Source organism: Dipodomys merriami, unplaced genomic scaffold, assembly GCF_024711535.1.
Source record: "Dipodomys merriami isolate MVZ:Mamm:240054 unplaced genomic scaffold, mDipMer1.0.p SCAF_1, whole genome shotgun sequence".
Lineage (NCBI taxonomy): Eukaryota > Metazoa > Chordata > Mammalia > Rodentia > Heteromyidae > Dipodomys > Dipodomys merriami.
The window spans coordinates 20151394-20164226 of NW_027202270.1; the positions used below are offsets into that span (position 1 = coordinate 20151394).

Genomic DNA, 12833 nt, shown 5'->3' on the forward strand with positions numbered 1-12833 from the left:
TCTCTCTCTCTCTCTCTCTCTCTCTCTCTCTCTCTCTCTCTCTCTCTCTCACACACACACACACACACACACACCATTTTATTCATGGTGAACATTTGAGTTGCTAGTTGCTGTCTCCTCTTGGCTCTTGGCTATTGTGAATAAAGCTGCTTATGGACTTGGGTATACAGTGATTTCTTGGACCTCATTCTCTCTTCCTTGAGGAATAAACCCATATTGATCATATAGCAATTATGTGGTACATTTTATAGGGGAAGTGCTATCACTAGTTCCACAGTTTCTGTGCCATTTTACATTGCCACTAACAGTGCACAAGTGTTATAATTTCTCTAGATTTTGTCAATACATGTGATTTTCTGATTTTCAGTTTATAGCTATCCTAACAGATATGAGAAAGAAGGGCTTCATTGAAGCTTCCCTTAAACATGATTTAAAATATAAGTTAAAATGCAAGATTAGTTGATTTGCAGTGTAGACGGAATTAAAACAAACTATTTCTATATTTTTAACTAGCTATATTTTAACTATGTATATATATTTAAATTTTGGAATCTATAGTTGAGAAAATATATCTCAAATTTCCAAAGATTTTATGAAATTCTTAAGGAAATGATAAGCTTAAAAGACACAAAACAGTGCTTTTGAATAATGGTAATGCTACATAACAACACTTTTCACTTTTGAAAGTGGATCGATTTAGTTGCTTATTCTTAACTACTGAATACGTAAAATAACCTAGCGAATCTATTTCTCTCTCTTTCTTCTTTCTGGAAAGCTTTCACAGCTTCGAAACTTGACAGAACTTCTTTGTGAATCAGAAACTTTGAACTCAATAGAGAAATCATGCCAGATCTCTCACATGAGCTTTGGGAGTCTGTGTAAAGACAATGAATTTCATGTGCAACTTCTTGAAGCAGCAGAACTGGGAACCGAAATAGCAACCAGCTTACTGTACCATGACAATATTGTATCTGAAAAACTGAGGGATTTGCTGACTGGGGATCCAAGCAAAATTAGTTTAAACATGGATCGGTAAGTGTTCCCATTGCCTCCGTCATTGGCGAAATCCTTTCTCAAAATATTGTTGTGCCTTGTATTTCCTCTCTTCTGTTTTGTTCCAGGCTCTTGGAACAGGCGTTGCAAATGAATTACTTGGAAAATATCACTCAGTTAATACCAACCATAGAAACCATACTGCATGTCAATAACAGTGCAGATGCATCTGAAGAACCAGGTGATTTCCCTTTTCTGTCTTCTCACACTGCGGTTTGGAAAGGCTTTTGGGGAAGTTCCCAGCCAAACCTGCTTTTCTGTCTGCCCTACACAGGAGAGATCTGAAGCAGACAATGGAAGCAGGGAATCTTGACTTCATAACATAATGATCTTCAAATGTTAACTCGTTAGACCATTTACTTTTTGTTTCTCTACTATGTTAAAGTACATTCGATAGTAAGGATGAAATTCATTTGCTTTTGTGAGAATAATTTGATTAAGGTTTTTTTTTTAAGGTGCACTGCTAGGTGCAGAAATCTCAATTCAGAACTTTGCATTAGCATTCTGAGCATGATGTGTTATGTGGTACATTTCTTCTTTGTATAATAACTTCAGCACTGAAAAGAAAGCCATTCTAAATCTTAGACAACAATCAGTGACAAAATTAGAAAGGTGCTAAATCTAAAAGTAAAGAAGGGTATATTTGCATGATGGATTTTTTTTTTTTTGGGTCAGGTCATGAGGCCTGAACTCTTGGCCTGGGCGCTGTCCCTCAGCTCTTCAGCTCAAGGCTAGCGCTCTACCACTTGAGCCACAGCACCACTTCTGGCTTTTTTTCTTTTTGCTTATGTGCTGCTGGGGAATCGAACCCAGGGCCTCATGCATGCAAGGCAAGCACTCTACCACTGAGCCACCTTCCCAGACCCTGGATATTTAATTTTTTAAAAAAGGAACTAGCCAGGAGCTGGTGGCTCATGCCTGTAATCCTAGTTACTCAGGAGCCTGAGATCTGAGGATTACAGATTCAAAGCCATCCCAGGCAGAAAAGTCCATGAGACTCTTTTCTCCAATTAACTACCAGAAAACCAGAAGTGGAGCTGTGGCTCCAAGTGGTAGAGTTCTAATCTTAAGCAAAAGAGCTCGGGGACAGCACCCAGGCCTCACAAGCCTCATTACTGACATTAAAAAAAAAAACCCTCACCAAAAAAACAAAACTAAAACCAAAACTAAAACAAACAAACAAAGTCCTAAAGGACATTTACAGAATAGAAATTGCCATATATTAAAGTAAAATCAAAATATTGTTTATGGTGTCTTTAATGATCCAGGTATCAAATAATTACAATTGCTGTACTGAGAGTTTGCAATTAAGTGCATTTTATGTAAAAAGTAGATAGTGATTGTGTAAATCTTTCATAAACTTTACTGTGCTGGATAAAGTTAAGGGAGTATGCTCTGTCCCATTATGCTATGGATTTATCAGACCTGGTCCTAAGTTGATAATATCACATGAGGCCAAGCTAAAAGGCATTTTTGGGTTTGTGTGGTGCTTTGAATCAAATGGAGAGGTAGTTATTGAGAGCATGATGTGATCAGAGTCTGTGAGGAGACTATGTTTTCCTTGAATCAACCTTGAATTGTAGACACCTCAGGAAATTTATAACCCTGAGCAATCTGTTACTGTGAGTTAATGATATAATAAGAAAAAAGTCTAAGTCAGATAGAAATAGATCTAAAGATGCAAAGTTTGCCAAAACTGGGAGACACGTGTTTTTGACAAGGTATGTATGTTGAATGCACTTTAAATCTAGAAGTTGTCCCTGTGTTAGTATGATTTAAACAATATCATTACAATTAATGTGATGTGGGTGTGTGTGCGTGTATTTCTTGCAGGTCAGTTAATAGAAATGTTTAGAAATGTTGAAGAACTGAAAGAAGAGCTGAGAAAGACCACAGGGATGTCTCACGTGACTGTGGACAAGTTGCTTGCCATTCCTATTCCAGATAACAGAGCTGAGGTGGGGCTTTATGATTTGTGTTTATGGGCAGGTATAGAAGATTAGATAGCATTAATATGTGTTAAGAGTATTTAGCAGGTAAATACCAAGTAGTTGCCTATTCATACAGTCAGTTTTTCCTATAAATAAGAAAATTACCAGTCTACCTAATTTTTCCATTTCAATTGACACATTTTCAATTGACATGTAAAAATTGTATGTATGTCTTTATGGAGTAACAAGGTAAAGTGATACATTGTTGCAAATATAGAGTTTAAATCAAGCTGGGTGGCAGGTGACTCATACTCTTAATCCTTGGTGCTGAAGAGGCTGAGATCTGAGGATTGCAGTTCAAAGCCAGTTGGGGCAGGAGAATTCATGATATTCTTATCTCTAATAAACTACTCAGAAAAAGCCACAAGAGATGCTGTGGCTCAAGTGAAAGAGTGACAGCTTTGAGCACAAATAGGCTCAGGGATGGTGGCTAGGCCCTGAGTTCAAGACCTAGGACTGGCAAAACAAAAAATTTTTTAAAGATTAAATCAGGAGAATTAGTGTTTCCATTTTTTTTCTGTCCTCCTTTTCTTTCTTTTTTTTTTTTTTAATTGTGAAAGTACTGTACAGAGGGGTTACAATTACATGGGAAAGATAATGAGTACATTTCTTATCAAGCAGTGTAGCCTCCTTTGTTTTCCCTTCCCATCCCTTCCCATCCTCCCCTTAACCCCCCCCACCTAATCCTCCTCCCCCTCCCCCCCACCCAATCCTCATCCTCCCCTCCCCCCCACCAAAGTTGTAAAGTTCGTTTAAACATAACGACTTGTACATTTCATTGTTGCAATGGGTTCACCTGTATCCCTATTTAAACGATTTGTTTTTTCCCTTCCCCTCCACAAATTATACTAACATCAAATACAGTGAAAGCAGGGGTTATACCGTGGGGGAGGGACATACAAAGCAACAAAGAAATAATCTTATAAATGTGTTAGAAACAATCGCATGAAAGAAAAACACATGTGAATACATATCTTAGGGTTCATTTCCCTAACATCAACTTATCTGACCTTTTCTGCTTGACTCAGACATATACTAGATATTGCAAATAAGGGAAACCATGGGACCTATGTTTCTTTGGGCCTGGCTTACTTCACTTAATATAATTTTTTCCAAGTCTTTCCATTTCCTAACAAATGGGGCAATGTAATTCTTTCTGATGGAGGCATAGAATTCCATTGTGTAATGTCGGTGTGGGGGGGGAAGGGGGGTATGATTGGGTGGGGGGAAGGGGGGAGGCTGGGAAGGGAGGTGAAGGGTAAACAAAGGAGGAGGCTGCAATGCTTGGTAAGAAATATATGCATTATCCTGCCCATGTAATTGTAACCCCTCTGTACAGTATGTTCTCAAATAAAAAAAATTAAAAAAAAGAATTCCATTGTGTATGGAATAGTGTTTCCATTTTTTTTAATATTTATTATTTCTTTTTATTTGGTGCCTTTAACCATCTCTCTGTTATAAAATATGTAAGTTTTTACAAACTTACTCCTTAGCACCCTTGAACCGATTCTTTTTATATGACTATATTTGGTACTCATCACCCACTCTCTTTCTTTCTTCTTCCTCACTACCATTCCTAGAAAGAGACTTAATCCTTTTGGGGAGGTGTTACTGGGGATTGAATTTAGGGCTCCACACTTGAAAGCCATGTTGAGCCATGTCCAAGTCTTTCTGTTTATCGTACACTGTCTCCTACTAACTTTTCTTAGTTGGCCTCAAACTGAGGTCCTCCTGTTTTGACTTCCTTAGTAGCTGTGCTACTACATCAAGCCCAGGTGGCCTAATTCTTAAATAGGAGAAAAATTGTGAAACAAGAATATTATTGTGTATCCATTTCCTTATATTTTTTATCTGTCTCCTCACCTTCATTTTGTTCTCTTCTTTACCTGCAGTCAGATTAAAAAAAAAACTACCAGCACACTTACAATGACCATGATAATCAAATTGTCTAAAGCATATTATTTGCCCTTCCTCTAAGGATATCAAAGTCAAACTTCAGTGACCTAATTGGAGAAAAAGAACACAAAGACCATTGATTCTTCATTGCAACTTACACAAAACTACATATTCATTTTTGCTTTTTTAAAGTCCCAACGCTAAGACTTAGTATACATAATAGACAATAGTTAAGGAAACTGTAGGTAAATTTGTGGTTGTGGTAAACATTATTTTTAAATGTGCAAATGAATAATGTTCTTTTCTCCTGGGCGGTTAATAGAGTTTTCCACTTAGAATGTCTTATCTTTTATCCCTCTTCCAAGCCCATTGTTTGGAAGTGTCATAGAAATTTTCGAAAAGAGCTGCAGAGATGAAAGCTTCCTCTGTTCATCACTAACATGTGACAGAGCGTGTCATTTCTAAGCACAGCTCCGTTATTCTCCAATATTAGATAAAGTTCATAAGAAGCCCTGACACCCTTGGAAGATATTCAAGTTACTCGTGTCATTTAAATTGGTTCCCCCACACAAGAGTGAAAACCACTCTCCTTCACTCTTGTCCTTGTAGTGAAGTAATGTTTATTTAATCTTCCCTTTGATCTCTCCTAACATCTCATATCTGTAATCGGATGTTTGGCTTCTGAAGAGCAGTTTGAGCAAACAAAAATATACAAACAGAAGGGGTGCACTCTTATGACTTCTAAGAGGAAAGGGGAAATGTAGCCTTTACCCCCTCATTCCAACATCTGGAGACCATAGAGGTACCATCTTACTTCCCCATAGCGTATTCCAGCTAAAAGCATGACTGTCTGGGATGAGTGATTGTGGGCTTTTTATCATTCCAAACCCAAATAGTATATTATATAAGATGGTAACTTTGAGTAAGTATTAAAATAAAATGCAGTTTGAATCCAACAGGAGTAAAATATTTAACAGGAGCACAAGGCTAAAATTAGTAATTTTCTCAAACCCACTCCAAATTTTTCTTGGTATCAGTGATTCAGATGTCAGAGACTTGTCCTGATACCTGACCTCTTTCTTTTTCCTTATCTTGTTCCTTGTGTTCTTTTTAGCTTTGTTCATAGTCACCAGTGCTTTAAGAAGTTAGTTAATGTACTCATTACCTTACTCATGTAACTATAACCCCTCTGTACAGTATCTTTACAATAAAAATATATTTAATAAAAAAGGTTATTTAATTCTTAGGACAGTTTGTTATAGTTTAAGATTTATAGTACACAAAAATCTCAGAGTGGTCAGGTTCATAACAAACTATTTTTTCTTTCTTTCATTTGCAGATTATTTCTCGTGTATTCTGGTTGCATTCTTGTGACTCTAATGTCACAAACCCCAAACTAGAAGATGCCATGAAGGAATTCTGCAAGCTTCCCCTTTCAGAGCGATCCCAACAGTCTTACCTCATCGGGCTCACCTTGTTGCATTACTTAGACATTTACAACTTCACCTACAAGGCAAGTTGCAGCTGGTGCTGGCTATATTGATACACATGGTTTAAGGCGAAAATTTTAACCACAGTTGCATGCACTCTTCTGCCATAAAAGATGAGATCAATTATATAACTTTCAGAATTATGACATGATCATAGAGCCAACTTAGGCCTCAAGTAAAGACATTGCATGGTTACACATTTGCTAAATAGATATTTAACTTCCCATAGTAGAACAAAAGAAATGGTCATTGTCAGGGAGTAGTAAAGTTGAAAATAACTCCACTGAAACACTAGCACTTGAGCCACACTTCTACTTCTAGCTTTTTGCTGGTTAATTGGAAATAAGAGTCTTAACCTGTGTGCCTGAATTTACTTTGAACTTCAATTCTCATGTCTCAGCCTACTGAGTTATTAAGATTATAGGTTTGAGCCACCAGTGCACAGCTTGAATGGATGTATGTGTGTGTAAGTATGTATGTATGTATGTATGCATGCATGTATGTATGTGAATGTATGTACAAAAGACGGTCTCATTTTATAGCCAATGCTAGCTTAAAACACATGATTTACCCAGTCAGTCAGTCCTCTGAGTGCTGGGATTATACTTGTGCACTATCACATTAAACCGTAAACTTTTCTTCTTATTCTTCCCATAGTATTCTATCTCACTCTTTAGAATTCTACCATGAAAACATCTCTCCTGTAAGTTTTCTGTACTTCTCTCTTTTATTTTTGTTGCTTTCTGTCTAATCTTACAAGGTTTTATTTATTTTAATTTTCCTCTGTTTATGGGGCGGGGGGTGCAGTCATAAGCCAAGCATCGCCAGGCTATATCCTCAAGACTAATTTTTGACAAGTAATGCTTACATGTGTTGATGGGCTACAATGTGATATTTTTAATACATATACTTTTATTGTAAAGATATTGTACAAAGGGGTAATATACATTTCCTATTGAGTTACAATGTGATATTTTGATGTAAGTGTATAATATACAAAGATTAATTCAAGCTAATTAACACATCCACCACCTCACATACTTACTACCATTCTCTGGCCAGAATGTTTAAAATCCATGTGTTTGCAGTTTTGAGATATTCAGTACATTGCCATAAGCAATATGTTATTCTGAATAACTATTACTATGTAGTAGATTTACAAATCTCACTTCTCTTCTCTCACTGCAACTCTGCACCATTTTACCAACACACCCCTGTGCCCTGTGCCCCGCAAGCCTTCAGTCACCTCCATTTCTCCTCTCTGCGTGAGTTCAGCTCTATGAGAGTCCACTGCGATGGTGGTTTGTGTTGTATTTGTGTTCCCATGCTTCCCTTATTTCACTTAGCATAAAATTATCCAGGTTCGTTCTTAATGTAACGAACAGAATGTTCTTCCATTTTAAGGCTGTCTATTATGTATGTAAGGCTCACTTCAGCAGAACCCTTAATGTGTCTGCAGGTCCCTCAGCCTTTTGCTTATTATATTGCTTGATATATCTGTTCCTCCTCTTAAATAAGAACTCCTTGAGTTCAAGGATGGTGTCAACTTGTGTTCTGCCATATACCCAGTCCTTCACCCAGTGCCAGGAACATAGTAGGCACTCAATTAATGTTTACTGAATACATGAATGAATATTTAAAGTATCTCCCTCTTATTTTTAAAGCAGATAAACATGATGAGATTAACGTCAGTAAGCCTGACAAATTACTAGATTCCCAACAGAGCTTTTTATGGATAGTATGTCAATCATGACATGTGACTTTCTCACTTCTAAAATCATTTGTTTTTGTAAACTCATTGGGATATAATTTACATACAACAAAATTTACTTTGTTTAAGTGTACCACTCAATGATTTCACAGATATTTTAAGTTAACATACACCGAGTTGCACACACTTCTGGCATGTTATTACACATATATACTGCACAATAATCAGGTCAAACTAGTTACAACATCCATCACTAGAGATATTTACCATTTTTCTCTATTGGAATAATTTCAAATCTTCTCTGCAAGGTATTTTGAAATACTCGATTTACTGTCATCAGCTCTAACTATCCTATCAAGCCAACTGCATCCCTTTCTCCATCTATTCTTCCCTTGTGCCCTTCCTAGGCCTGGTAACTACTATCTGTTTTCTACTTCCCGGAGGTCCACGTTTTAATTTCCACCTGTTAGTGAGACTGTATGTCAAGTATCTTCCCATGCCTGATTTTATTTCACTTAACATAATGTCCTTCAATTTTCACCTACACTTCTGCAAATGACAGAATTCTTTTTCTGAGTGAGAAATATTACATTATGTCTATGCCACATCTTCTTTCTCCATTCATCAGGCACTTAGGTTGCTTGTGTGCCTTTGATCTTAGGATTATTGCTGCAGTGAGTGCATGTGCAGGTGGTTCTTTGACATTGGTTTCATTTTCTTTGTATTTATTATTAGTAACGTGATTCCTGAATCATAGGTTAATTCTATTTTTAGGTTTTTGAGAAAACTCCATACTGCTTACTGTAATGAGTCTACTAATTTATATTTCTACCAGCAATTTATGAGAGTCTGTCTTGCCATTTTTGTTTTATTTTTTCCACTTCTTATGTTTTTTGCTAATAGCATTATAACTGGGGTAGGGTTAGAATTATTTCTCATATAATATTATGGTATCATATATATTTATTGCCATTTCCCTGATGATAGGTGATGTTAAACATTTTTTCATGCTTGGTCATTTGCACATCTTCTTTTGAGAAATACCATTCAAGTCCTTTGCCCATTTTTAAGGATTTTTTTCCCTCTTTCAATTCAATGATTTTTAAAATAAATGTATACATTTGTGCAACTATTACCACAATACAATTGTGGAACATTTCTATCACCCAAAAAGAGGCCTCTCTAATTATTAAATGTTGTTTGAAATCACTTCTTGTAATAACATCTAATCCAGGCTACCTCTACTTTTATCTCTATATATTTAGCTTTTCAGACATTTGATATAAATTTGATTGATTATATGTGGTCTTTGTGTTTGGCTTGTTACACTTAGTATATGAGTGAAATTCCTACATGTTATAACATATGTCACATTTGTATATTACAAATCATATTCATTTAAAGATATACATGTTGTTTGTCTATTCACCTGGGTTGTTTCTACTTTTTGGCTTTTGTTATAATTGTTTACATACAAATTTTTGTATGAGCCTATGACTTCACTATTCTTTGGTAGTTACCTGGGAATGGAATTGCCAAATCATCTGACAAATTTATGTCTAATGATGTAATTAATATTCAAAACACTGTTCAAAGGCTGTGCCTTTTTACACTCTTCTCTGCATGGCATGAGGGTTCCAGTTTCTCCATACAAATCATTTATTTTTAGTTCATTTCCATTAGGTGTTCTTCCCTAGGAAAGATCAAAAGCCCGTCGAAAAGATGATGGAACTCTTCATAAGGCTGAAAGAAATCCTCAATCAGCTGGCTTCTGGCACACATCCGCTGTTGGAAAAGATGAGATCCCTGAAACAAATGCACCTGCCCAGAAGTGTTCCACTAACCCAGGTAGAAAAGTCATCCCACGAGATTCCCACCAAAAATTTCTTTCGGTCATACTAACTTTGATTTAAGATCATGTACAATAAACTCAGCTTCCAATTTAGCTCATTGGGGAAAAAACTGGCCGAAGAAAACACTCCTAATCTAGGAATGGTTTTTGCCACTTAAATTGGTAAAGTGTGTCATCATCTATTTATCTATACTGAGGATTCATGTGTTAAAGGAATTGCTGGAACTAAGATGATCATAGGCATTACTTTTCCTTCTATTTATTGTCTGTAGATTATAGAATAGTAACACATCTTGGGTTTTTGTCTCTCAGGAAATGTACAAAAGCCACCGTATGAGCAACCCCCAAGGATCCTTCAGTACCATCTCACAAGCATTGTGCTCTCAGGGGATTACTACCGACTATTTAACTTCCATGCTGCCCTCTTCTCAGAAACCAAAAGGCAACCATACCAAGGATTTTTTGACTTACAAGCTCACTAAAGAGCAAATTGCTTCAAAGTATGGGATTCCCTTATATGCCAGTAAGTGTACTGCAAAATAAGCATGATAATTATTCATAATGACAATTAAGAACATTATCAAATCTGTCTCCATCTTTCATGATAAGTGATGTATTAATTTCCCCCAAGAATAAAAATAGAAAACACTTATATGGTACTTAGCATAGGGGAAGCATGCTCTGTGTATTAATGCATGCATATCTCACAGTGGCCCTGGGAGATATCTATTGCCCTAGTCGGTTTAAGGGAAAAGAGGAACACAAAGGCTATGTAACTGGCTGACATCACTCAGCTTTATTAGATCATTGTTTGGACTCTTACAAAGTTGACACTGGACAATCACAAATCACCTAATAGTGGGAATGTATTTTGAGAGGCATTGTTAGGAGATTTCCTGTTTGTGTGAGTATCTTAGGGTAAACATACCAAACCTAAGGTGGATACAGCACCCCTAAACAATTTAATCTTACAGGAACACTGTCATATAGGTGGTCCACCATTGACAAAAATATCTTTATGCGTCATTTGTCTGAACCTAGCATTTGTTAGTCATGCAGATTTTTCATTACCAGTAGATAATACAAAACCTTGCTTTAAATTTGTCTGAGTCAATATTTGTAGCATTAGAAATTGAGATTCCATATGGTAGAGCTGCCCGAATGCCATGAAGCTATAAACATTTAGTGGCACATCAAAGATGTTTACTTGATCTATAAACTTTGAGATGCAAAATGTGATCCGTGGAGCTCTTCCAAAAATATATGAATGTTTAGTACAGCAATTGGACTGACTCATTCATTCATCTTTTTATTGATTCAACAAACATTTATTGAATAGTTCATGTATCTGATAGTATCCCAGTAGTAAGTTTTTGTGTATTTTTACAAAATTAAAGGTTGGTGAAATGGATCTGTTGGAAGCGATTCTGAAATGCAGTTTTCAATCTTTATGATTCCTCATGGCAAAATGCCACCATTTGTTCTAGGCTTGCTTATTGAGTTAAACTTTCTCACCCAAAAAAAGATTTGCTACTATGTTTTGCTTTTATATTTTCCTCAATATTGGATACCTAGCATCCGTTAATATAGGCAGTGTTAATGCATATATTTTGAGGTATAATAATAATAATTTGTGTCAGTTTACCATAAGAGAGTGGATTTCAAATGTAGTTCAACTGTAGATTTTCGAGTAGATTTTATAATCATATTGAATGTTTTTTTGCTTTCTTTTTAAGTAATATGTGATAATTATGCTTACAGATGGGCTTATTTAGTGAATAATTTTTTTTCTGTTTGAATTTTTACTTCCAGCACCATTTTGCTTTTCCCTTTACAAAGACATTATCAACATGCCTGCTGGACCTGTCATTTGGGCTTTCTTGAAACCAATGTTGCTGGGAAAGATTTTATATGCACCATATAACCCAGTTACAAAAGCTATCATGGAAAAGGTTTGATTCTTTTAACTCAGTGTTTCTATTTTGAGTATTAACATGTCTTTTTTTTTTTATAGTAAATAGCTTCTAATTTAATTTTAGCTGCCTCTGAATTCTTTGTATCTCAGCCACTCTTATTGTTACCTTTGTATTTCTGAAACTGTTAACTATTAATTTTCAACTTTGATCTCAGAATTGTATAAACAGCATAGGTTGGATTGGATGATTGCCTTTTAATAGAAATGAGTTATGTTGACATCTGAGAATGGATTTTAGTTGAATCAACAAGGCCTCAAACTTTTAAATTCATCACAAAAAAAGCAGAACATTTTTAACTGGTAGCTAGCTAATTATACAAGTAAACGGATTGAGTCATCATAACTAGTTTGAATCATTAAAATATAGGTTTTCGTTTCCATATTTGCATGCATAGCTTAGTATTTCATTCATTTCTCAGTTGTTTGGCTTTCATTTTGTTCCTAATACATCTATTAATGTAAATAATAAGGCTACCAATACTGCTATACCATACTAGTTATTATAGATCATATCCATATACTTATAGTTTTACATAGTGGTATGTGTTTTTGTTTCAACGAAATGAATGTTCATGATTCAGGTATTGATAGATATTGTATTTTACTTTAATGACTGTTGTCAGACTACTTTCCTTAAAAGGCCAAGATAGGTCTGCTTCCAGCAGCGACACACAAGAGTATCCTTGAACTGGAATATTCTTTAGTGGTGAAGTGTGTCTTTAGTAAAAAAATGAAAGCTTTGTGAAATATACTTAAGATTTACTTTCATTTTGTCTATAAATTTACTCTGGACATCAGGGAAGCCCAATACTTCCAGAGCTTTGTAAATGATTTGACCTGTATAAAACTTTTGGCTGTGTAAGAA

The 12833-nt window shown here is 35.8% G+C and overlaps 1 protein-coding gene across 2 annotated transcripts in view; it reads left to right on the forward strand.

The window, feature by feature from the left end:
* Window positions 1-12833, forward strand: part of Abca12 (ATP binding cassette subfamily A member 12) — a 179343-nt gene that overhangs the window by 102233 nt on the left and 64277 nt on the right. For both annotated transcript variants that reach the window (XM_070027397.1, XM_070027486.1), the window contains exons 12-18: window positions 776-1032; window positions 1122-1234; window positions 2887-3011; window positions 6280-6453; window positions 9825-9989; window positions 10306-10516; window positions 11806-11945. In XM_070027397.1, the coding sequence (XP_069883498.1) occupies window positions 776-1032; window positions 1122-1234; window positions 2887-3011; window positions 6280-6453; window positions 9825-9989; window positions 10306-10516; window positions 11806-11945 (1185 nt within the window). The remainder of the gene's footprint in view (window positions 1-775; window positions 1033-1121; window positions 1235-2886; window positions 3012-6279; window positions 6454-9824; window positions 9990-10305; window positions 10517-11805; window positions 11946-12833) is intronic.